We start from the raw sequence: 27,294 nt of genomic DNA, 5'->3' as shown, positions 1-27,294 counted from the left end.
AGCAGGAAGAGATTGGAATTGACCGTTGGGAGAAGCTGCGTTGATAGTTCATGTCAATACATTCCAGTTAGCAGGTTATTTAAGCAATGACTTCAGGGTAAGCTGGCCATGTAATTCTGCAAATGGGGTCCCTTAGAAGAGCAACTAGGAGATATCCCTTTCACACTATCTTCATAGAGTTTGGGTCATTTTAAGTCCTTTATGTGCCAAACCTCAGAATTAAATGTGAGTAAGCACAGTTCCTTTTCTCTGATTGAAATAACAGCAACATTTTACCTTATGGCCTGGAAGGTCACTTCCATCAACATCTCACAGCACCTCTGAGAAATGTCCAAGAGGAAGGCAAGCCTCCTGGCCCTGAGCATACAGCGTCTGTCCAGGGTACAGAGACTTTCCTAGTCTGCATGATTCTGATCCAAGTCAGCTGTGCAAAATACTGAAGGCACACATTCAGGCAACTCTTTCAGATTATTCCTATGTCCCGAATTACTCTCCTCTATCATTCGGGGACTTTCAAATGTGGTTTTCTCCTGCCAAGTCTTTTGTCATCATTTGTTGGATTTCTTATTAGACCTTTTATCACTTACATATCACAAACCGAGTCATCATTTTCCCACCAAGAAAGTGTGTGTAGGGGGAGAAGAAGGGAAGGCGTGGTGCAGCGGAGAGAAGACGATTCATGCATTAATTCCTACCCATCTCCACTCAAAATCGAATTAAGCGAAGCTGTCATTGGGAGGAGGATACAGTAGGACTCCCAGTGATGCATCTGCCTGAACTCAAGGATGAACCAGAGGAGGAATGAGATCAAGATTGGGGATTAAGGGGAAGTGGAGGATGGCGTCAGCTCCCTTCCCGCAGGAACTACGGGGCGAGGGAAACTGACAAGAGGATTCCTGCACCCAGAACGTTCCAGTCGACCTCCCATCTCCTTGCAGCAGGAAAATGTGGGGACGCATTAGCAATAAGAGCAGCTGGTCACAAAACACATATTTCTAATAGTTTTTTTCCCACTTATATATGTTTATTGGGATTTTATAATAACACGTTCCAGTAGAGACTTCATGACAAGTGGGACGTGGCAATCACAAACACACAAACAATACATCCTGGGAGACATTCCACTGTTGTAAAATCATAGACCCCAAATTCTTCACCAAAGGCAAGTGAGCACTGGAAAGAAGGGAGAAAGAGGAAAGAGATGGGGGAGAGGATGTGGGGGTGATTTCAGGTCTTCTGTGTATTGACATCTCCAATATTACAGGTGTAATACAGTAGAAATACAGGTATAATACAGTAGAAGTACAGGTTTCTACTTCCCTGGGCTTCACAGTGGTTATTCCTTCAAGATGCCCAAATTGAACATATTAATTTGGTTAAAAGTCTTTTGTATGGTCAACTCTAAGTTCAGGGTGTTCTCCAGACAAGTGTTAGTAACTTTGTTAGAAACTTATCAAACATAAGACCAAAAGGATGAAATAGAAATATCGATGTCTTGGCAAACACACTTGCATTAAGTTGAGATTTGTACAATTAATTCATAAAACCATGATGACTTTTTCCTTTAAAAGTCTGCTGATTTTTTTTTTTCTCCTTGGAGTTAAAATACACTAAGTAACTTCAAAATTAAATACTGTTCGTCTTGGTTTAACTGTAACACAGGAGGTCAGGGGAAGGTGTTATGTTCCTATTTAGAGATGTGGAAATTGATAATCATTTAGCATAACTAGATTTTCAGATTTTGCATTCTTCACAAATTGCACACACAGTGGCTGCTTTCTGTTTCTTATTCCTGGTTACTATTACTTCACATAACTTGCTCAAGTCCCAGCACAGTGTTTAATACTAGGCTACAGAGTCAGGCTGACCTGAGCTCAAATTCGGGGTCTATAACTTACTAACAGTGTAATTTGGGGCAAGTTACTTCAACTATGTAAAGCTCAGCATCCTCATCTATGAAATGGAGCTAATAATAACTCACAGGATGTTTTGGTAAGATTTAAATAAGATAATATATGTAAAATATTTGACAGTATCTGGCTCAAAATAAACAATGAATGGCAATTTGGGGGATTTTTCAGGTTCAAAAAAATCACATTTCAAACCAGACTTAGAATTCTGGTATCCTAACCCACCAAGTTCACTATAAACCAAAAAAATACTGATTTATCATAGTGAACAATGTTGAAAAAACCACTTAATACAAATTTTTATTTATTTATTTTTGGCTGTGTTGGGTCTTCATTGCCGCACGTGGGCTTTCTCTGGTTGTGCTGAGCAGGGGCTACTCTCCCTTGCAGTGCATGGGCCTCTCATTGTGATGCCTTCTCTTGTTGCAGAGCATGGGCTCTAGCTGTGTGGGCTTCAGTAGTTGTGGCTCGCGGGCTCGGTAGTTGTGGCGCACAGGCTTAATTGCTCCATGGCATGTGGGATCTTCCCGGACCACAGATTGAACCCTCGTCCCCTGCATTGGCAGGTGGATTCTTAACCACCGCACCACCAGGGAGGCCCTACAAATTATTATTTATGCCATAGATTAAGAAGACAGTTCATAAACATAGGTGGCCTATGTATTTAAAATTTATAAGAGGGCCAAGACATTGAGGAAAGAAAAATCTTTTAACAAATAGTGCTGGGACAATAAGATATATATATGCAAAAGAAAAAAGTTGGATCCCTTATTCACGCTGCACAGAAATGAACTCAAAGTGATCCTAGATCTAAACCTAAGAGCTAAAGCTATAAAACTCTTACAAGAAAGCATAAATCTTCCTAACCTTGCGTTAGGCAATGATTTCTCAGATATGACACAAAAAGCACAAACAACAACAAAAGGAAACAAACAAACAAAATAGATAAATTGGGCTAATCATAACTAAAAACTTTCATGCTGCAAATTATCACATCAAGAAAGTAAAAAGACAACTCATACTAGTGGGGAAAATATTTGCAAATCATATATATATATATATATATATATATATATATATATATATATATATATATACACCTGATAAGGAACTTATGTCTAAACTACATGATGAACTCAATAGTAAAAAGACAACTCAATTAAAAAACAGGCAAAGATTTGGATAGACATTTCTCCAGAGAAGATAAACAAATGGCCAATAAGCACATGAACAAGTGCTCCAGATCATCAGTCATTAAGGAAATGCAAATCAAAACCACAATGAGATACTACTTCACATCCGTGATGAGATCTAACCAGAAAACAGACAATAACAAGTCCAGGTGAGGATACGTCATTACTGGAACACTTGTATGTTGCTGGTGGGAATGTAAAATGGTGCAGCCCGTTTGGACAATGGTTTGTCAGTTCCACAAATAGTTAAACATAGAGTTACCATACAACCCAGCAATTCCACTTCTAGGCATAAATCCAAGAGAAATGAAAACATGCTCACACAAAAACTTACACATGAATGCTCGTAGCAGGATTATTTCTAACAGATACAAAGTGCCAACAAATGTCCATCAAATGATGGACACGTAAGTTGTGACATATCCACGTAACAGAAGAGCATTCAGTGATTAAAAAAGAATGAAGTACTGATATATGCTGCAACATGGATGAACCTTGAAAATAGTGAAAGAATCAGTCACTAAAGCTCCCGTATGGTATGATTCCATTTACAAGGGAAGTCCAGAAAGGGTAAATTTAAAAAGACAAACTTAGACCAGCGGTTACCAGCGCAAGGCGGGGTGGGTGGGTGGAGGGAGAATAGGACGTACTGCTAATGAGTATGAGGTTTCTTTTAGGAGGGACAGAAATGTTCTAGAATTAAAGTATGGTGATAATCGCACAATACTGTGAATATATTAAAAACCCTTAAATTTTACAGTTTAAATGAGTGAATTGTATCGTGTAATGAATTGTATCTCAATGAAGCTTATTTCAATAAAGTTGTTTGAAAAAGAAAAAAACAAAACAAAACAACTGCGCAGAGGTGAAGCAAGACGAATAAAAGAAAGAGAAAGGAGTTCCAATCATCCGGTAAGTCTGCCCAGTGGAGTCTGTGAACATCACCCCAAGACCATTTGCTTAACCAAAGTTCAGTGGAAAAACATCTAACATTTCTGTGACCTTCTTTTCTAAACTTCCTAAGTGGATTAAAGAGAGGCTGCCCGGGAAACTCCAAATGAAACCTAAAAATATTATCTCCTGGCTTTATAAACATCGGCAACGCTAACGAAGTGAGAAGCAGCAGACCCAGGGAATGGAACGTCGCACTCAGGTTGGGAAGCCCGAGGAGAGGATAAACTCATCTCTGGAGGCAGGCAGATTAGGGCCAGGGAGGTGAAAATCAACAGAGGGGAACGCAGGAAAGACTGACAAGGAACCAGGATACATAAAGCAGAACCAGAGCGGCCACTATTCTAAACATCAGTAAAACAGCCCCTTTTCAAATTGAACTCTGTCCTGTTCCCCTGACCAAGTTTGCACAAACGAATGAACCTCAAGATGAATTCCCCCCACACCACCTTCCCTTTCACTCAATTTGGAAAGAGGCCCCGGGGGAGCCTGGCTGTGCTGGTCTCTCCTTACCTGGAGTCTGCAGCAAAAATGCCGCCCTTATCATCCCCATTCCTCCCAGGCTCACCTGACTGCCCGGCGTAGCTGTGTCTGCCTGAGCTCCCCACCAAGGCTGTGCTGGTGCTCCTTGAAGACAAGTGTGCCGCCCTACTTTGTGGCCCAATATCCCATGCAGAACAAGAGCTCAGTATGTACGTGCTGATTGATGAGGGACAGAATAAAAGGGCTCTAACCAAGGTCAACTTAGACCCTAACCCAGTCCAAAACTTTGAATTATTTCTGATCCAGTTGACTACCAAGCCACCAACCACCCGCCACAAGCCGTGGTGAGTTTGGACAAGCAGGACACACATATTGATCAACCCTCTGCTCCATAGCAAGTACTAGGCTCAGTACTGGGGACACAGGAATAAATGGTAAAGTCCCTCGACCTTAGAAGGAGAAGAGCCGGAACACAAAGGGCCTTCTGGGACAATATTGGAATTTTCTTTTGAAGGGTTTGGGGCGGGGGCGGGGGGGGGGGGCTGTTTCATTGTTTTTTAATTTAGCGACTTGATAGATTTTAAAATCCTGGGTACTTTTCACAATCATCCTGACAGATGAAGTTAATAATCCTGGTCTCTTTACCCAACACACCTGAATTGAGTGCCTATGACAGTTCAGGCCCTCTGCCATGTCTTATGAACGTGACAAGGACAAAGCCCTACCCTCATGGTGCATGTAGACTAACAGGGAAAACAAAAATCAGTGACTGCAACACAGTGTGATGATCTCAACAATAAAGGGTTAGCTCACCGATACTGGGACCTGAACCAAGGTATTGACAATAATAAGAGGGAAGATGGGATAAATTCAGGAGATATTTAGAAGATAAAGTTGACAGACTTGGTCATCTACTGTTTTTCTCTCCCGAGAGTTTCCCCCTCTTCTTCCAGCACGGGACCCCTCCCAGCTCCCCTCTACTAAAGCAAAGACATGAGCTAAAGAAAGAGGAGAAGGAGGAAGGGAAGGAGGGGGAAGCAGGGGAGGGAGAGGAGAAAAGGGGAATTGACAAGATTATTTGATTGTCTAGAATTCCCCAGGCTGGCTCTTCTACTGGATCTCTCAGTTCTATAACTCAATAAATCCCCTTCTGAAATTGGATAGTTAGGGAGTTTGGGACTGACATGTACACACTGCTATGTTTAAAATGGATAACCAACAAGGACCTACTGTATAGCACAGGGAACTCTGCTCAATATTCTGTAACAACCTAAATGGGAAAGGAATTTGAAAAAGAATAGCTACATGTATATGTATAACTGAATCACTTTGCTGTACACCTGAAACTAACACAACGTTGTTAATCAACTCTACTCCACTATAAAATAAAAAGTTAAAAAATAAAATAAAATAAAGCCAGTTGAGCCAGGTTTCTGCCACTTGCAAACAAAAAGAGCCTTGACCAACACAAGGCTTAAGGCACAAGGCAGGGAGTGGATAGTAACTCCCCATTTTCCAGCCTGGTGATTGGCAGAGGACGTGACACTGGGGTAGAGGGTAAAGACAGGCTTCCGACAGAGGCAGAGGAGTAAGAGATAAGCCCAGTGGTAACTGAGATACCTGTGTGATATCCAGGTGAACTGGTCACAGAGAAAATATCCACGGAAGAGACTTCAATGTATTAACCATTAGTGATGGAACTGAACTGCCTCCCCCTGCCCTCCCAACTAGTCTTTAATTTACACATTTTCTTTAAAGAGATGTATTATTTTTATAGTGATTGTTACAACAAAATAAACAAAGCCTGGTATATACGCACATGGCAAAGTACAGGTACACAGCCAGGAAGAAGGAAAAGATGAGGTGTTTTAAAGCAATGGAAACAGCATAGATTCGCTCTTGCCTTTCCAGCAGATCTTTCACATCCATTAGAGCGAGGGGAAGAATGATTCATTCCCACCTGCCCACCCTGCCACAGACTTTGGGAAATTTGGGAAGCGGAGGGAGTAAGGGATCAAAATGGGAGAAATTCAGAATTACATTTGAAACACTCTGTCCTCTTCTTTTCCTATCTGGCCTACTCTTACCCATTTGATAGCATCCTGAAACATTCTCCTGAACTTCTCTCAAAAGGTTCAAAATTTTTGTCTTATGTGATAGAAGCAGAAGGATAATAGAAAATTACTTAAACTACTTCTGAAATATCCTGAAGGATATTTGAGGGGAGAGGCAATTTGCAAATTCCTTTAATAATAGATTTCAGAGTTAAATTTCACCGTGGCTAATCTAAATCCCTCTTCTTCCCATTTTTTTCCCCTGTCTTTTTCTTGGATTTCAATGGATCTAAAGAATAGCTGGTAACTCCCCGATGATACTTTAAGAAGAGTTAAGGCTACGCTAGTATTTAATCTTAATCAATTTTATACTTAGTTCCAATTCACTGATTACCTGAAGCTCAATGTCTACGGAAGGCAATGAAAAATTTGAAGAGGAAAGTAATTCAAGCAAGGGAAGATGACTGGATACTCCGTGAAGCACTTAATGTTCTAGCAACAGAAAGGTCAAATATGTCCTAATGGTGGAAACCGCCCTCAACGTCACAAGAAAGCGGTTTTCTTTGTGTCTTTTACACTTTAAAGTTTTTAAATGCTCCTTGATATAAAAATAGGTAGAGAGCAAAACAAGCGTTCCTTCAATGCCATTAAAAACTTGTGAGATCAGGAAGGGATTTTGAAAGGGCAGATGGAAAAGTGATTAATTGTTACTAAAAAAATATATGGAATTTCCCGCCTCCATAGCCCAGCGAGTAGGTCTGGGAGATGCAGGCGGCCCTGGGGAAATGTGGATGAATGTACAGAGGCTGGAGGTCTGGTCCCTGAGCCCCTCACCCCTGCTTTTCCCAGCTCTGCTTAGACATTTCCATCGCATTCTTCTCCGAGGCTCTCCCTGCCATCTCCTGAGCAGCAGCCCCGCATCACATTGAGTTTAAAATAAAGAAATGCTTTTCCTAAAGAATTCGCACACAAATAATCTCATTACCCCAGTGCTTAGGTTTATACAGCAGACGTCTTCTGCCAGGAAAAAAAAAAAAAAAAAAAAAGCACTCCGCTCACTCACATGGAACAGCTGTGAGGAGAGAAATGGTATTTAATTCATTGTGAAATATTCAACAATGGCTCCACTACACTTTTGAAAGCCTTTTGATAGTAAAACCCACAGAGAACAGCCCATCCTGTGCGCTGAAAGGCAGCTTCCCCACAATTAGTCTCTCTATTCAGAGGTCCGAGGAGTCTGTGTAAACTTCAGCACGTGCTGCCTGCACTGTGGAGAGCTTCAAGGGTATAACCTTTCAGAAACTTCTCAGGGTTGAGTTGGGCTCAGCGACTCTGTCTGCTCACAGAGCTGGCTGACGGAGGAGGGGGCAAGGGGCAAAGGGAATGCCATGCTTCGGTGACAGACCCGAAGTGAATGCCAGCAAAGGAAACCATTGTCCACGGCAGCTCTGCAGATGACCTTGCTCCTTCATGCCCTTAAGGAACCAATGTGGAACCGAAAGAAACCAGAGAGAAGGTCCAAAAACTAAAGCACAGAGGCTCATTTCCTCTATTTCACCTCTGCAAGGTTTTTAAGGGTCTCTAGTTTGTGGGGAAATTAGGAAAGTGTATATTATCCTATAGGGTGGACATCAGCCACTAGGCAACAATGCAGACTTTAAAAAAAAAAAATGTTTGGGTAGCAAAGTTTGTACAATGCTTAAGAGCATGGGGTTTGAAGGAAGATCCCAGTTTGACTGACCCTCTCCGCACCTCCGAGAATTATAGTTAGACTTGTGGGGGAAGTAACTCTCTGAGCCTCATTCATCACATCTGTAAAATGGGAATAATATCGCCCTCTTAGGAATATTGTAAGAGTGTGTGATCCTTCGCCTAGAGAAAGTATTTCATGAATGGCAATTACTCTACCTCTCAAGCTGTTCTAGAAAAAGGCAGACCTTCTCCTGGACGTCCTACAATAAGATTATTTAAAATTGAAGAAGAATGGGACAGGAATTATTTTTACTCTACATTGTTAATTTCTTAATTGATTGGTAGGTAAGCAACAAGGAAGAGAGATAAGCACAGATATCTAACTGAAAATTCTGAGGGATCTGAACCATGCTGAAAACAAAACAAAAAACTACCACTCAACGTCAACCAAACTTTGCACCATGGTAGGCTGGTTTTGTTGTTTAGGAACTTTAAACTCAAAGCACAAAGTACTGATGAAATGCCTGAATATTTTGGATGTGGTTGAAGGAAACACGACAACTTTTCTGTAATTTCCAATCTTTACTCAACAGACCGGGAACAGGCTACAGACATTTCAGCCACGTTCATTGTAAAACCCAATAGTCAGCCTATCAACGGGATGCAGGCTGTAGGCCTGCTCGGTTAAGAATGTCCATCTTTACTGACCGTAGGAGGAAACGCTGAGCCATCCCTGGGCAGCTCCAAATAGCTGACCAGTGTGGGGTAATGCCTCGTGCTCAATTTGAGACTCTGAAAATGGTCTCCACTTGTCTAAGTTAGTTTGTGGCAGAGGATGTAACAGCCAATGGTTCCAAGAGAAGGTAAAGAACGGAAATTAGAGCTAAGACTCCAAGGGACGGCCAGCATCAGAGGCAGTGGCTGGGGGAGTGAAGGAACTCTACGTGCCGCGGTGGCTTCTCCCCCCATTGTGGGAGGGGTGCTGGCTCTGGACTTCCATCCCCCTTCAGAGGCACCGTCCCTACCGCTCATTTTTCCCCACTGCATGAGACAGCGATGCTGGGAAAATCTCTCATTCACTGGCTAGTCTGTGAGAAGCAGATCACAGTGTGATGCTCCTGTGCTGCTCTCAAGTGGCCCAAGGGCTCTGCCCCATCCCGCCTCCACCTCCCAGTGGAGACCACAGGTCCCTACCCTTCATGGGCGTTTGGAGAGATCATTCTGAGGAGTGTGAGATAAAGGGAGATGTTGAAAAGGAAACAGGAGAGAAGTGGCCTCACTTCAGACAAGGCGTCAGTGCCCAATGCCTCCGAGACAATGGGATGGAAACAGTTTCCAGATTTAAAGACAATCTCTTGGGACCGACCAGAGTGGTGAGAAGGGATTGAGAGGAAGGAAGTTTTACAAGTGAATTCAACCCAGTTCAACAAAGGATGCTTGGCATACTCGCTAAGCACGACATGCTAAGTGCTGCCAGGGGGTACAAAGGTGCCCTAACCTCCTGGGGATCTCAGATCCCTTGAGAATCAGAGGAAAGCTACAGACCCTTAGAAACATCCTTGCACACAGTTTCAGAGGGAATCCCACATTTCTGAAACTCATCTGCATCAAGCACCCCTGCTCTCTATGAGAATCTGCAGGCCTGGGACTCAGCAGAAAGTTGGCAGCGTTGATAAAAAACATGTCTGAAGCAGGTAAGGAATCAAGTGACAACTGCAAAGGCAACTAGAACCCTGGGTCTGTGGATATTGAAATCACTGGGGGCTGTTTCTTAAGGTCCACTTCAGCAAGTCTGAGGAGGTATGGGGAAGACTGGTAAAAACAACTTCAGGAATTGGTAGCTTTGTTTTTTGCTTTTTTTAAAGATTTTTTTGATGTGGACCATTTTTAAAGTTTTTATTGAATTTGTTACAATATTGCTTCTGTTTAATGTTTTTGGTTTTTTTGGCCTGGAGGCATGTGGGATCTTAGCTCCCCAACCAGGAATCGAACCTGCACCCCCTGCATCGGAAGGCGAAGTCTTAACCACTGGACCACCAGGGAAGCCCCCTGTTTTTTTGTTTTTTTTAATGCCCCCTGCAAGGATGAACAGAGGTTCCAAAGGTCTGTTTTCTTAAATAGCAAGAAAGTCCAAAAGAGTCAAATGTTTCTGTGGAGGTGCTGAGTGAATCTAACCGGGCTGTGCAGGAACCCAGTGGAGGAAGGGTCCCCATTCCACATCCTCACAGTGAAGGGGGGTGGGGGGCTGGGGAACGGTCAGCTGACTATACCATGGTATGGGGGCAGGGTCAGAACCGAAGCTGACGGGCCTCTCACACTGGCAGCCTCAGAGAGAGCCAAAGGTTGCCCTATACATCAGTGGGAAGGTAATTTCTCTCAGAGTGCAATTAGGTCCCATGTTTGACTTATGACCTCTGACCCATGCGATATTTACGATCTCCAGACAGGCAGCAAGGGGGCGAGCGAGCGAAGATGGAAGCTGAAGGCACTGAATAGAGGACGGGAGGAAGGAAGGAAGAAGGAAGGAAAGGGGGGCGGGCGGAGGGAGGAACCTGATCAGTTGAAAGTAATCTATGAAATCAAGAATTGAGAGCCATGCTTTGGTGCTTGCCGTTTCCACGTTCAGTACGGTTTCCTGTCCCTCACCGTAATTCTGTGAGGCAGGCACTATTGTATCACACATGAGGACGCTGAGACCCAGAAGGGGTCAGTGATGGGGCCAGGCTCGCTGAGCTGGGAGGTGGCCGGGCGAAAACCTCGGTCCAGACGAGTCTCAGCAACGCCCGAGCTCGTTTCCCAGCAGGATCCGTGCGCACGGGCGCGCCGGGCAGAGCGTTGTCTCCCTGAGCCGCCTCATGGATCTCCGCAACCCATCTGGAGCTCCCTCCAGCCTCTTGCAAAACTGAATCTACGCCCAGAATCTCTTCTGTTCCAACCGTCTGTTTCTCAAGCTCGGCTCGGGGCAGATGCGCTACCCACGACGGAATAGAAAGGCTGTGCGCTCCTCGCGGCTCTCCTCCCCGCCCGGACCGGGATCTTGCAGCCCGTCCTCCCGGACGCCCTGCCTCCCTCCGGGCGGGCCCTGCCTGCGCCCGCCTCGCTGGCAGCGCCGGGGTTAAACCGCCGGCCTGCGGAGCAATGATTTCTGTTTTATTTCAGCAGGGGAAGTGTGTGCTGGCCTGATTAGCCCGATGGTTTCCTCTTTTCCCATAACCTCCAGACCCCCACGGCCCAAGTGTTTACTCTCTGAAATAAAAAATCTGCTGGTGTTTTTCTTTTTGTGTGCTCGTGTATTTTGGGAGGATTGCAGAGGAGGAAGGCGGGGAGGGGGTGAGGCGCGCGGAGGCGGGGGGGGGGAGGGGCGCCTCCCCTCGTCCCTCCTCCACCGCGCCTCTCCCAGCTGCAGGCTGGGGCTGAGACCCCTGGCCGCAGCGCAGGAAAGAAACTTATTAATGAGGGAGCTGGGTCTCCTGCTTCAGCAGCTATAAACACAGCGAACATCTGGAGAGAGGAAGAGTCGGCGGCCAGACGCTGAGAACAACAGGCTGCCTCTGCGCATCCCTCCCCCCGCCGGACTGCAGCCCCCGCTCCCTCACCCACCCAGCGCTTCATTCACCGAGGGCGGCAGAGGGAGGACTGACGCCAGGCGGCTTCCACCAGGGTCCCCAGCCCCCGCTACCCCCAACGAGTTCCTAAGAGGGGTCAGACCGCTTGAATCAAATAAGAACTCCGTGCCCCGGGGACCTTTTCCCAACTCGGACCAAATATTTGTGGTTTGAAAAAGTTAAGAGAACTTTTTTCTCCCCAGCCCCCTGGGACTTTCAGTGCAATGCTGTTACTTCCTAGGATTTTTGAGAAGCGGCACTGGAGGACTGCCAACTGAGAGCTCGCATCCTCTCCGTAACTCACTAACCGCGGCCCCGGTTTCTCCCACTAGGTTACCTTCCCTCCCGCGGAGCTACAGAGGTGATTTACACTTGTGAAGGTCTTTACAACCCTTCCTACTCTGTGCTGCTGGAATCGCTGCAGAGAGACACAGGTCTCTAACCCGCAGCTTCTCTTTCTGGTCCTCACCCGGCTCCCTTCTCCTTTCACTGGTAAAATGGGACACAAGGGAAGGTAAAATTGGCAGGTGTCAGAAGATTAGTCTGGGGCAGGGTGAGCGTGGGCAAGACTCCTGAGATAAGGGTGGGACACCAGGTTTCTTGGGTCACTTAAATTCACACTCAGCTCATGGTGAAAGGAAAAGGTAGCATCTACTGATCACCTTCTATAAGGCCCTTTGAGGTACAGCACCCCATTTAATAGCACAAGAACTCCTTGAAATAAGTGTAAGGATCCCACCTGTTAAAGGTGAGGGGACAAGATCTCAGGTGAGTTCTTGCTCTTTCCACCACGCCCCCTAACCCTTTGCTAGGACCCAGTACCTTTCAGCTTATACTCAAAAACTTATACTGGGGCTTCCCTGGTGGCACAGTGGTTGAGAGTCCACCTGCCAATGCAGGGGACACGGGTTCGATCCCTGGACCGGGAAGATCCCACATGCCGTGGAGCGACTAAGCCTGTGCGCCACAACTACTGTGCCTGTGCTCTAGAGCCCGCGCGCCACAACTGCTGAGCCCACGTGCCGCAACTACTGAAGCCCGCTTGCCTAGAGCCCGTACTCTGCAACAAGAGTAGCCCCCACTCGTCGCAACTAGAGAGAGCCCGCGTGCAGCAATGAAGACGCAATGCAGCCAAAAATAAATAAATAAAATGAACTAATTAATTTTTTAAAAACTTATACTGAAAGTGATTGTAATATGAATATGAAATAGTGTAGGCTGGAAAACTACCGAGGTGGTGGTGGAGGGGTGGAACAGGATGGATGCGACAGTGTAACATTGGCAAATAGGAACAAATTCAATCCACAGCCAGAGAAACATCCTTCACTTATGGAGAAGAGGTTCAGGCATTTGTAGAAATCTCATGATCAGAAGAACAAAATGATAGAGCAAGGGCGTAGGCTAGTCTTTGTACACGGATGCTCTTCGTAATGCACTACTAGGGCGAGGCAGATCCGCGGCTCTCCCCCCAGCCTCTCTTCCTTGCAGGCTTTGGTCCTCTCGGAGGTGGGATGCAGGTCAGGAGAGGGCTTCCTGCATTAAGCTTCCATCAGCGCTGTCCCCTGGAGGCGGCTTGTCAGGGCATCTCGGCCCCAACGGGAGCCTCCCGGGAAAGGCTGAAACCTAAGACAGGGCTACAGTTTCCCCCTTCTAAACACAACTACCAAGTCCGATTCTGAGAAGGTCGAAATTTTCCCCGAGAGGAACGGTCCCCATTACGACATCCCAGACAAAGGTACGTGCGCGCACACACACACACAGAATCAGAACTGTTTTGAAGGACAGAGAACCTGGAACAGATCCTTTAGAAAAGGAAAACATACCCCAAATGAGGAAAGAACAGATATGTGCAGCAGACAGAGTTTGAAAAACCGTTTTTTTTTAAACCACAGGGCCATCTAAGATGGCCAGCAGAAAGAACAAGGCTGCTAGGAGAATAAACATTTCAGAGCAAGGTGAATCTCCATTTAACAAGCCTCTCTGGCATTCCCTCAATGTTCTCAACACTTAAAAGCCAAATTAGAGGCATCTGTTTTTCCTGCTGAAACTTCCCACCTGGTTGTCGATAGCCCTTTCCAAACACTGGCCCAGGTTTGATCTCTCCCAGCCGCCTGGCCGTCTGGCCCGGGAGAGACCATGAACTCGGACTCTCAATACACCTCCCACTTGAACTTCCAAAGTTTACTTGGGAAAGACACTCTTTTGTGCTACAACTTTGCTAGTAAATTTCTTTTAGAAATTTTAAATACTGTAGTGAAAGCCAAAGTCACCCCAAACTTTATCTCATAAATAAGTGTGATATTTCGTCTAGGAACCATTTCTCCTCATCGCATAAACGTAGCCTCACATACACATCCAAATAAAAGTTGCTGAGAGACGAGGCATGAATCTTCCCCTTTCTCTCTCTATCTTCTCAGTTTCCAGCGCCTGGTACCGGCCACCCAAAGTGTTCATCCCATCAAGGGGTCACTTTCTGATTCAATGATACCCAGACATTTTTGGACTCTCAGGCGCTTTGGGACAATGAGTTACGGAGGCAAACGTTCATATCGCACTTGCTTAGTGACGGCGCTGCTTTACGCTTGACATACATTAACTTAGTGGTTCTCAACGCGTGGTCTTCAGACCAGCAGCAGCCACAGCACCATCTGAGAACTTTGTGAGAAATGCAAATTTTGAGCCTTACCCTAGACTCAGTGAATCAGAAACCGTGGGGATAGAACCCCACAACCTGCGTTTTAACAAGCCCGCCGGTGACTCTGACACTCTTGGAAACACTGGTGTAGAGGAGGAGACTGAAGTACAGGGATAAAGTAAGTTGTCTAAGGTGACACAGTTAGGAAGGGCTGATGGGCAAGCCCCATCCATCTGGGTCCAGAGGCTGGAGTCTTCACCTTAGACTGCGTATACTTCCTCTCTCACAAAGAATGAGAAGTATGAATGTGGGTAGATGAGATTTTTACTGTGACCCGTGACAAAAACATTCCAAACTGCATGATACAAGAAGAAAAAAAGTATTGTCTTGCTTCTCAAATCAAGGACCACGGTAACGAGACCATAGGTTCAGTCCCACGAGGGTGAGTGGGGTTTACTGTGTTCTGAAGCGGCAGACTGCTTTCCAATTCTAAGCAACTATTTTGCAGAAGTGAACTTTGGTCAGAGAGCACCTCTGTAAGTTTAGCTGTTTCAAGACAGATCCATCCCTGAAATGAAACCTACTTTGATAGTCTATCACTCTGAAAGTGTGTCATAGTTTCTGATACACACTATTGTCTTTCACGGTCATCCTAGCTATGAGGTTCAAGTCAAATATGGACAGCTATCAGTGGATGGGCTGGACTGCGGTCGTGTGGCCGGGTGTTCAGTTGGGTCTCTGATGTCGCTCCTCTGGTTCCCTGTGGAAAGCAGGCATCGCATGACTCCAGCTGGGTCTGGGCACCACTCTGAGCTCACTGCCTCTGTCTGAAAACAGTTTGCCATCTACTCCATCCCTTCCGTGGGGCTGTAGATAAGAACTAGTCATGACAGCTAATGGTAGTGAAATTCAGGTGACCTCCTGGAGACGAGGAACAAGAAACTGACGTTTTAATACAATGCTTCTTGCTATGATGGTTGAGAGAAAGGGCTGAGGTTGGGGGACAAAACAGAGGAAGAGAACAGAGGGGAGGCAGGGCCAGTGGACTCCACTCTAGTCAGACTATACACAGCAACAGACATTTCAGCCGTGTCTCATGTAAGGGGCTCCATTGATTCACGAGTCTCCCCGACAGAGGGATGAGGAGAGGCTTAGAACAGAAAGAGCCCATTCATTCATGCAGAACCCCACTCTCCGTCCCCATTGGCTCTCGCTAATGGCTCCAGGCTGATCCGGAGGAGGAGGGGGAAGAGGCGAGCCGGAGGAGGTAGAAATGAAAGAAAATGATGACTACAAGATTGTCATGAAGAAATGTACAGCTGCACAGGCAATTGCATGCAAATGTGGCTTCCTTTTTTAGCTGGAGAGTTAATGTCCTGAGATTCATCTCTTTTTCTCTTTCATGTTATCCTCCCCTCCCCTTCTTTCCCCTTCCCATTCATCTTTCAGTCTATCTTCCTTGTATCCTCCATCTCTCTACTAATGCCCACTTTTTCTTTTCTGTCCATTTCCACACACCGTTTCTTGTTTCCTCAGAACCAGCTATTCTGGCCAACCGATTATCGTCTCGTCTTGATTACTGAGTATTCTGTCCCACTCGCCTGGTAACCTCTCCCCCACTCACGTTCTCTCTCAGCTTGATTCTCTCCCCCCCCCCTCCACTCCTCTCCCCCCTCTCAGCCTCAGTCCCTTCGGAACAGGAACAACATTCAGAGGAAGGACCCTAATGCTCGATGGCCCCTCCTGCCGGGCATTCCAGGCACTGACAGACGTCTAGTCCTTACAAAAGAAGTACCTTCAGCCCTTCTGAGAGCACAAACGTGAGATGGAAGCAGGGCTAGGGGTGGCCAGGAGGACAGGAAGGAAACTGAAGTTATAAATAGGATAAAAGGAGATGACAAAACTGGAGAGTGTTTTTTTCTCTCTTTTCTTCTTACTCAACACATCTCCAAGGAAATGCGCTGCAGCTGGAGAAATCATCGATTGGTCTATGTCTTCATCTTCCTTCTCTGTAACCCCAAGATCTCCTTCCAAAGGACACCCATCACTGAGGAGGGCTGGACCACAGCCCAGAAATAATTATCGCAACCCCTTCGTCTGGACGGCTCAAAAGGCAAAGGAGGGGCTGGGAAAGCTAAAAGTTCTTGCGAGATCTTTCCATCAGAAGAAGCCTAGGACAGAGAGAACTACAGACATCACGTTTGCCACCAAAGCACCGTTCCCACATGGAAGCTTGTTAGCATTTCTAAGCTGCAGTTGGTGACAACCCAGGTCATTTTAGGACTGGTTATTATGTGCCCTCGTCTTCCCATCCTACCCAAGAACCATCAGTCTGGGTGACCCCGGCTTCCTCCTTCTTGAACAAGTAAACTGTGGAAAGTACACTCTATTACACGACTATCAGTCCTTGCATTTTAAAGCAGCTTCCTCCTGAGGTTCTTAAAATTCTTTACAGACACTGTGTCTCATTGGCCCTGAAATAAAAACTATTTTACCTTTGAGAACTTTGACAAGGAGGAGAATCAAAAATCATCTTCACTTGGGAATTTATGTATCAATACTTCTTAGCTAAAACAAGAGATGAGCCAAGACTTTTTGCTATGAATATGAGACATTCTGATCCTGAGGCTATGGGTGAGTGTGGAGATGAACTCAGCTACTCATAGCATGTATTAGTAAGATGTAGTGAGCTGTAAATTGGTAGCTATAGAAACAGCATCCAGAGCTGAAAGTGTTAAGGCAAGGGAGCTTTAATCTCTGTTGCACTGGGAGATATAAGACTTCAAAGCCTAGTGGCATGAGCTCAATACCAAAAAAACAAACAAGCCAATCCAAAAATGGGCAAAAGACCTAAACAGACACTTCTCCAAAGAAGATACACAGACTGCCAACAAACACATGAAAGGATGCTCAACATCACTAATCATTAGAGAAATGCAAACCAAAACTACCATGAGGTATCACCTCACACAGGTCAGATGGTCATCATCAAAAAATCTACAAACAGCAAATGCTGGAGAGGGTGTGGAGAAAAGGGAAGCCTCTTGCACTGTTGGTGGGAATGTAAACTGATACAGCCACTATGGAGAACAGTATGGAGGTTCCTTAAAAAACTAAAAATAGAACTACTGTACGACCCAGCAATCCCACTACTGGGCGCATACCCTGAGAAAACCGTAATTCAAAAAGAGTCATGGACCACAATGTTCATTGCAGCTCTATTTACAATAGCCAGGACATGGAAGCAACCTAAGTGTCCATCATCGGATGAATGGATAAAGAAGATGTGGCACATATGTACAATGGAATATTACTCAGCCATAAAAAGAGACGAAATTGAGTTATTTGTAGTGAGGTGGATGGACCTAGAGTCTGCCATACAGAGTGAAGTAAGTCAGAAAGAGAAAAACAAATACCGTATGCTAACACATATATATGGAATCTAAAAAAAAAAAATGGTTCTGAAGAACCTAGGGGCAGGACAGGAATAAAGACTCAGACGTAGAGAATGGACTTGAGGACATGGGGAGGGGGAAGGGTAAGCTGGGATGAAGTGAAAGAGTGGCATGGACTTACATATACTACCAAATATAAAATACATAACTAGTGGGAAGCAGCTGCATAGCACAGGGAGATCAGCTCTGTGCTTTGTGACCACCTAGAGGGGTGGGATAGGGAGGGTGGGAGGGAGATGCAAGAGGGAGGGGATATGGGGATATATGTATATGTATAGCCGATTCACTTTATTGTAAAGCAGAAACTAACACACCATTGTAAAGCAATTACACTCCAATAAAGATGTTAAAAAATAAATAAAAGAAGAGAAGATAATTATTGATTAAAAAAAGAAAGCCTAATGGCATGAACAGGATTCATGCTTATACAAACAAGATCTATATTTTGTTTAGAATTTTAAAGGATCAGCTTTTTCATCTGTTAAAATTTTAAGTCCTTAAGTCTAAACTGTGACCAGCTACAATATCCTCTCTGCCGCCTCATGAAATGGGTAGATAGCCGAGACCTTTGTATTTATGCCAGGGGGAACTGAGATGCCACGCAGAAAGTGGCAGCATAAATGTTATCCTGTCTGAGATCCAAGATAGTACCAGAGAATACCTCCAAGATCAAGGGCTATTGAGTCAAGACAATATGGAACACAGGAGTCGATTTCATTCTGCCCCGGAGAAGCGGACTTCCATCCTTCTCAACCTCCACCAAGCGCTACAGCATCTCACTCTGTGTCTGTCTATTTTGAGTGAAATATACAGTATGGGGACAACAAAGCAAACATTTTCTTTATTTCTCCACTATTATAAAAGAAGTTTACCATATAGTTTTATAGGGTAAAGAGATACTGAACAAACAAAATTGCATTTAAGTTAGTTTCCAGTGGCTTTTCCCCTATGTACTTCATCAGAATTACATGTTTTCAATCTGTAAGAGTTATGAAATTTCTTATGCTAAGAATTCATCCTGGGAGAAAACACTGGCTTTTTGGTACTTGGATATATTATCATACCCTGATCTCATGAAACATTGAACTTAATGTCAGAATCAATCATTTCAGAAGCCCTAAATTTATGATTTACATTTTGCATTAAAAATAAACCAAAAAAAAAAAAAAGCTGGCAGGTAAGCAAGGGCTAATGGAATTTGTGAGAAACACAGGGACTCTGGCAAAATAGAATGGAGTAAGGACTTTGAACTTCTCCAGTCCTCGGGAGAGTGGCTTCTGTTCACCAGAGGGCAGCACCATGACCAGCAGGTTGGGAGTGAAGGGAATTTCGAGAGGAGCTTCTGTGAGGAAGAGTTGAAGAGAGAGAAAGGGGACGAGGGAAAAGAAGACAGATGCAGGCGGGCCTGGGCAGAGCGGGAGAGGATGACGGAAAGAGAAGACGAATGGAAGAAAGTATGTCCTGTAAGAAGGCTGACTAGTTCACACACCCTCTGTCTATCTGTCACACTTCATGACTGCAAACCTTCTAGGTCCTTTGTCAACAGCCAGGCTGAAGTGGGTAAGGCTCGGGACAGGCACAGTGGAGAGAACTATTTACAAAATGAAGACCTAAAGCAACCTCGCGTGGGCCCGTTCCTAGAGTTTAGTCTTCCTGTCACTGGAGAATAAAGTCACTGAAAGTGACTGAAAAGTCCTGGGACTTTCCATAGAATAATAGCATCTGGTACCCACGTGAGCCAGGGCAGCTGTGACAGCAGAGGATGCAGGATGCAGCCCTCATCCAATTGCCATTGTCCTTCAACTCCATCCTCAGTCTCAGCCTCCGTTTATGTTCCTACCTGAGCCGCAGTGTTCAAGACCAGTGGGCACTTCCTGAGTGGCCATCTCATCCCAGAAGGGGTAGCAAGCTCTCGGCGGGTGATAAGTGGACTGGAAACCACAGGCCATTCGAGGATCTTCGTAAGAGCTGAGAGGTCCCTGCCTCTGTGATCAGGAAAAAAAGGAAATACATTAAGATTCCCTAATGGAACAGCAACTTCATGTCATCCATAAGTAAGACTCATCCACAGATGATAACAGAATAGAACCAACTATTGATCACTACCTCCCATCCAAAAAAAAAAAAAAGACACAGGGAATAGGAAGGGTTTCTGACTTAGACGATGTATACATTTATTTTCATCCGTTTCCCCAAGCATTTGAAGAATTTTTTAATTTTCAAATAAGGACCCATGGTTAATAGCAAGGCAGAATCTTGGTCATCTTTACACAATCCTGGAATTTTTTCTTTTTTATGTAACCTTACTCTATAAAAATACCATGAAAGGATATTCCTACGAGACATTCCATTATCATAGAACCAATAAGTGACAAATGCCAAAGGAAAAAAAAATGGACCTAAATGATACAAATCACTCCTTTTTCAGTTAATCAATGTGCATAGGTTTTAACAATATTGATTGGTAGACTGGAATTCTCAGTTTTTCCCAACATTTGGGTACTTGTGCAACTCTTATCAGTTTTATAGAATCCACAAAATATACTCTCCACCCAGTACTCTCTAAGTAGGACAAATACACTATGTGGGAGACCATGATTTGAAGTGTTTAAGACCCTATTCTTTGAAGCCACATATACATGGATTCAAATCCTGGCTCCATCACTCGCTGATGGGGGCCTGGGCCTGTTCCTTTATCTAAACCTCAGTTTACTCAGTTATAAGATGGAAATAATAATACCTACCCCATAAGGTAGGAGGATTGAATGAAATAATATGTGTAAGAAAATAATACATAAAGCAAAACAAAATATGAAATACATGTCATAAAATTATGTATTCCTATATTAAATGCATGTAATAAGGAGTGTACATGGAGCCTAATATAAAGTAGGTATTAATATGAGACCCTTAACATTCCTGGGATTAAGCAAGAAGGTTAACAATTAAGACACTAAAGAAGGAGCAAATTCATGGAAAGAAGATTTCCTAAGAATAGGAGTCTAGTCTACACTGGCCCACCCTCAACTTTCTTTTCTTCTTTTTTATTCTTTCTCTCTCCTGTTTGGCCCCTCCACCTCCATAAAGACCCCAGTTAAGAAAATGGAACTTTGCTAGAATCTGATGTGATTAAAACTACCAACGTTAAGGTGCTAATTAATGAATGTAACCCCTCAGGTGGAATTCTCATCCCTGAAGAGTAGCTTGCTAACCCGCAGTCAGAGCCTCTAATTGGAGAACCCCTTACATCCTCTCTCCCCTTGAGCGGCAGCCTTATTACGTTAGAGTCAATCACTCACTGTCTACACTCTCTTCCCCATTTTGCAATCATCCATTCGCTTAAGCTCAGTAAAAATAGCATAAGAGGGTATATCGGCACAGAGAAAAATGGCAGTCAAGACCAAAATGTAAAAGGAGGTTCTGTGCACATTAATTTACGTGATATTTTTCATAATATTCATAAAATCATTCAGACTATGGCTGGATGAAGTTTACTTCGGGGCTGCTCCTCTTCCAGGTGTGTTAAAGGTGCTGAGAATGGAATAAAACCCTGGGGACTGAACGGAGTCACATTGAGTTCTTGTCTATCAAAGGCTAATGTCCTTGGCTTCCGCTACCAGGAGGCCCTGGTGAGAGCCACAAGAATACAAACAGAGCAATGGCAGCCCTGCCGTTTGTGTTTGGGACCGAGATTTAGGGAAAACATCAGAAAGAACGCTCAGCTGAGCTCCGGTCAGAAAACGTCTCCTTAATTCCGGCATAAAGCCATATTGCTGACATTGTATTTTAATACTGTAAGCTCCTGAAGCAGCTACATTAAGATTTTCTTTTCGGATCCCCAACAATCCTTTGCAACAGAATCAATTTCAAGCACATTTCCTAGATGAGCTGTGTGCTCTCAGTGTCTACCCCCATTTTTTCATATAGAGTATTTCTCAAAATTCAGTGTCAAGTATCAGAGTTGTAGGAATAGGGTCTCGCGCGAGGAAATTTTGTACTTAAATGGCATAAAGGAGCACTCTAAGTGACCTGGCCCTGTCTTCTCTGGGAGCAGTGTGTGCATGGCTTGCCTAAACCACAAAGTCCTTGTAAGAAGGCAGTAGGTGGTACCAGTAGGATCCTTGTAGACAGGTGGTGGGTGGTTTGGTGCAGGCCCTGCTAGGATGGTGGGGACAAGAGGAGAACTTGAATTCAGGTGAAAAGGTTGAGGCTTTCTCTATTAAGGAAAGGTCACTGAAGGTGAGGCATGATTCGCAAAGAGATGTTTAAGGAAAATGATCTGAGAGCGCTGTAGAGGGGAGATAGAGGGTGGGAGTAAGTGGTGGGTTAGGGATAAAGCAATGAGGTTCCAGACCCAGGCGATGACCACGTGGCCATACAGCGAGTCAGCACACAGCTTTGACCAACAACCACGTATGGCATCTCCTTGAGTTTCGTGATTGGCATTTTTCGTGGAGTCTCTCCGGCTCCCACAGCAGGCTCTTTGTTGTCGGGGAGGGTTCACTTATTATTTTATACAGGGAAGTCAATTTTTAAGACATCTTTCCTCCTCAGCTGTCCTCAGTGGTGCCAGGGGAACCTATTTTTAAGAAGGAGAAGGAGATAGTGCACCAAGCTTACCATGAGCCACGAACATCTTTGCTCACAGATGCTCCTGGGAGTATCACGACCCTGGTCACCTAGACACCTGCCTGTTTATTAGACATTTCACAAACTGACTGAATACAGAGTACGAAAATGACATTTTTACTCAAGAGAACCACAGAGCCAGTTCCAATTCATTATGAAACCTTCTCAGTTGAGGAGAAAGAAGCTGCTTATTAAGAAGTCAGAAATCTGGGAAGCAAAGCACCCACCTCCGTGCTTGACGAGGGCACCACCCAAAACAAGTTCAACCTCTTCCTTTCCTGGCTGCTGGAGAATGGAGGTGAGTTCAGGAGATGCAAGCAAGCTTCCTAGCCCCCATCACAGTTTAGGGAACCCATCTGATGGGTCCTCACTCGTTCATCCCACAGGAGATTATTGAAAGGAACTAACGTACGTCGCACACCACCCCATGCCCATCAGTGATCTAAGCATGATGGAGAGATGGTCACGTTTAATCCTCACCGTAGCTGTGCAAGATTGGTATTCTTATCTTCATTTTACAGAAGAACAAATTGAGGCTTTCAGAGGGCAAGTAAATTTCCAAAGACCACACAGCTAGTAAAATAATGGGGATGGAATTCTAGTCGAGGTCTACCTGATTTCAGATCGTCTTTTTCTGTATCTGTGCAGTGTGAACCTTGTGTGGCTCGGACTGCTCAGGCAGGGAGGCTGCCATCCCATGGTAAGTACTGGATGGATTACGATAATGGACACTTGTGAACAAATCTGTATCACACAACTAGTCTGTGCCAACTATTATGTTAGATGCTAAGAATACAGTATGAGCAATATATGAACTTTACCCTCAGCAGTGCACAGACTAGTAAACAGGAAATTACAGCAAGGAGATGTGACAGGGTTAAGTACCGATGTGTAGGGGGAGGAGAGTGACAGCAGGTAAGACTTCCTAGAGGAAGCAGATTAAGGTAATAACCGAAAAGTCAAGTAAGATTTAGCCTAGAACATGAAGGTCTAGAGAGCAGAAGAAGATGACACACCTAAAGGTGCCAAGGAACGTAGATGGCGATGTAAGGAAGGATCCGAAAGACTCGGCTTGGCGATATAGAGAGATAAAGACTGCTGTTTGGAAGTGACAAGCATGAGGGGAAAGTGTGCTCATGGCAATGAGAACGCTTGCAATGGAGAGCAACTAGCAAGAATGAGAGCTGGAGGGACAGTGTTGAGGGTCAGAAACACCAGACCAGAATTTGGCTGCAGGAGAAAGGCATTAGAGGTTGTATTAAAGCTAGTAAGAGTGACATGGTGACTCAAGATGTCCTAGAAGGACCCATTCGATAGCGCTAAGTCAGATGGACTTAGCAGGATCAGGTGAGGAGGATGACAAGGCAGCCGCAGTGCCTGCAGAGCCAGGTCACAGCCTGAGGCGTAAAGGGAAAAGTCAGTACTACCGATCCTAACTGTATTTATTTATATTAATTTATTTTTTAATCAATTTATTTTTGGCTGCGTTGGGTCTTCGCTGCTGCGTGCAGGCTTTCTCTAGTTGCGGCACGCGGGGGCTACTCTTCGTTGCGGTGAGCGGGCTTCTCACTGTGGTGGCTTCTCTTGTTGCGGAGCACAGGCTCTAGACGCACGGGCTTCAGTAGTTGTGGCTCATGGGCTCAGTAGTTGTGGCTCGCGGGCTTAGTTGCTCCGCGGCATGTGGGATCCTCCCGGACCAGGGAATGAACCCCTGTCCCCTGTGTTGTCAGGCGGATTCTTAACCACTGTGCCACCAGGGAAGTCTCCCTACTGCATTTAAATTTTTTAGTTCATTTAGTAATTTTTGCATTCATTTTGAATGTCAAAATTATTGCATTAAGATTTACGTAGCTTGAGTACTGCGTTTGGGGGCCACACTTTGCCCCCACTTGAATGCTTCCCCTCAGTGCTGGTGCTGAGCAGTGGCCAGTTACGAAGAGCTGGATTAAGGTCATGAATGCAGAGGTGAAGAGGAAACAAGAAGTGTAAGATACCTTTCAAAGGAAGAGTCAACATGATTTTATGGCTCATAGGAGATGAAGGCAAGGGGGGATCCAAGATCATGCTTAGATTGCTTGCTTTTATGATAGTGAAAATGGTGAGTTTAAGTACGTAAGTAAGGAGGTTGGAAGAATATTTCTCTTTTGGTTGTGTTCAGATGGAGAGATGGCAGAGCAATTTGGTGCAGAGGTCCCTAAGGTGGCAGCATGACAGGAGAAGACAGGAAAGGATACAGTTAGATCTAGAAGTGTAAAGGATCTAGTTAAAGTATAAAGTCAGGGAAAATGGCAGTTAAAAAGAAAAGAGAGGGCTTCCCTGGTGGCGCAGTGGTTGAGAGTCCGCCTGCCGATGCAGGGGACACAGGTTTGTGCCCCGGTCCGGGAAGATCCCACGTGCCGCGGAGCGGCTGGGCCCGTGAGCCATGGCCGCTGAGCCTGCGCGTCCGGAGCCTGTGCTCCGCAACAGGAGAGGCCACAACGGTGAGAGGCCCGTGTACCGCAAAAAAAAAAAAAAAAAGAAAAGAGAAAGGATCATAAATGTCTCTACCACACCATCCAGCAATTGCATTTCTGGGTATTTACCCAAAGAAACCAAAAACACTAATTTGAAAAGATATGTGCACCCCAATGTTTACTGCAGCATTATTTACAATTGCCAAGATATAGAAGCAACCTAACTGCGCACTGATGGATGAAGGGATAAAGATGAGATACACACACACACACACACACACACACACACACACACACACACAGAAATACTACTCGGCCAAGAAAAAGGATAGAATCTTGCCATTTGCAACAACATGAATGGACCTAGAGGGTATTGTGCTAAGTGAAATAACTCACACAGAGAAAGACAAATACTGTATGATTCCACTTACATATGGAATCCAAAAAACAAAGCAAATGAACAATAACAAAACAGAAACAGACTCACAGATGCAGAAAACAAACTGGTGGTGGCCAGAGAGGAGGTGGGGTGGAGGGATGAGTGAAATAAGTGAAGGGGATTCAGAGCAGTTATCAGACAAGTAAGTCATGAGACTACAGTGCACAGCATAGGGAATATAGTCAGTAATATTGTAATAAGTTTGTATGGGGACAGACAGTTACTAGACTTATCGTAATGTATAAAAATATTGAATCACTATGTTCACTTGAAATTAATATAATATTAAGTCAATTATATTTCACTTTTGAAAAAATGGATCTATGAAGTTGCCTGTCGTTGGGAGGAAAAGTAAGGGAGAAACAACAAAGAAGGGCCAGTTAAAGACACAGGAGGAAAAGCACAAAAGTGCTCGGTGTGGGAGACACCAAGGGCAGAGCTTCAGAACCGTGTGGGTCAGCAAGCGGCTGCTAAGGAGAGGGTGGTATCCACGCAGCCTTGGAGGGCCTGGGTCCCCTGGGTGTCTCAGGAGAGTGTGCACTCCTGCCCTGCTGTGTCACACGCTGTGAGGAGCCTCCCCACCCCATCTCCAGGGACCAGCACTGCTGTCCTTGTCCTCTGACAGGCTTCAGAGGACTCGAGCCTGCAGCCTAAAGGCTTTGCTTTCCGATCCTGGAAAGAAATAGCATAAAAGCCCTGAAGTCTGGAAACTACTAGGACGAGGGACACGCACTTGTCTCTGCTCCAACATGAGCCAGCTGTGACGTCACCTCCACAACCGACCACCGCCCCCCTGCTGCAGTCAGGGCTTCATGTATGGTATTATGTCCCCCTTGTTGCCCTGTCCTGCCGGTTCCCCTCTCCGATGCTTCCACCAGGGACCTCCGTCTCCCCGCCCCACCCACGCGGCCCCCTCCCTGTGGCTACTCTTCACCTACCCCCCAGCCCTGCCAAACCTCCCAGCATTGCCTCTGCCCAGAGGCTTCCTTCCCTCCACCCCCTCCAAAGACCCCCCCAATTGGAAAAGAGGGAACAGGGGAGTAGTTTTTCAACACTACATCGCAAACTGATGGCGGCCGCCTTTCTGTAAGAGTTCGTTTCTGTCTTGAGCCAAGCAGTCTTAAATGTCCAGGCATTTGCTCCGCAAACCCTTCCTGACCCTCCTCGTGTATGTGTCACTCAGAGCACAAACTCTGCGGGAGTGCATCTGTCTTTCCCTTAACCGACTTCAGAATTTTAGGGTTTAGCCTTAGTACCGGGCCGTAAACATATAAGACACATAAATATTTCTAGATCCTGCTGCTTAAAAAAATATACATGCCCAGACGCAAAGCTGAGTTAACACTGAATGGATGAGTACAGGGGTTTGCCATCCGCGGGGATAACTCCGCATCATTCTAGGCCTGGCATAGACGTTCATACCCTCTGGTAGGAAGACAGGAGACTGGAAATCAGGAAGCCTGGGTCTGAGTCCTGCTCTGCCCCTAAGGAGCTGCGTAGCCTCCAGCCCATCTCTTAACCTCCTTAAACCTTTGCTTCCTGAGGAGGTTGGCCCCAGTGATCACCAAGTTCCTTTCCAACTGCAAGTCTCCTTTCTGCTGATCCATCCACATTCTTTCTCCTGATCTTGTAACTGACAACCTTCATTTGATTTAAAAAAAAAACCACCCCAGGGTGGAAAAAAAAAGCCTAGAGAACCGGAAGTTGTCATCATTTAGATTCATGACATACAAGGTCCCCTTGAAATGCATTAACACCTTCATGTCGGTCATGCCGTTCTGCCACCACCTTTCCC

General features: G+C 45.2%; 1 protein-coding gene across 2 annotated transcripts in view; it reads right to left on the bottom strand.

Annotated features, from left to right (window-relative positions):
- Window positions 1-27,294, bottom strand: part of ETS1 (ETS proto-oncogene 1, transcription factor) — a 128,659-nt gene that overhangs the window by 80,355 nt on the left and 21,010 nt on the right. For both annotated transcript variants that reach the window (XM_033861813.2, XM_033861811.2), the window contains exon 3: window positions 19,819-19,963. In XM_033861813.2, the coding sequence (XP_033717704.1) occupies window positions 19,819-19,963 (145 nt within the window). The remainder of the gene's footprint in view (window positions 1-19,818; window positions 19,964-27,294) is intronic.

Source organism: Tursiops truncatus, chromosome 8 (assembly GCF_011762595.2).
Source record: "Tursiops truncatus isolate mTurTru1 chromosome 8, mTurTru1.mat.Y, whole genome shotgun sequence".
In the NCBI taxonomy this organism is placed as follows: Eukaryota; Metazoa; Chordata; class Mammalia; order Artiodactyla; family Delphinidae; genus Tursiops; species Tursiops truncatus.
This window is presented reverse-complemented; position numbering and strand designations above follow the sequence as displayed.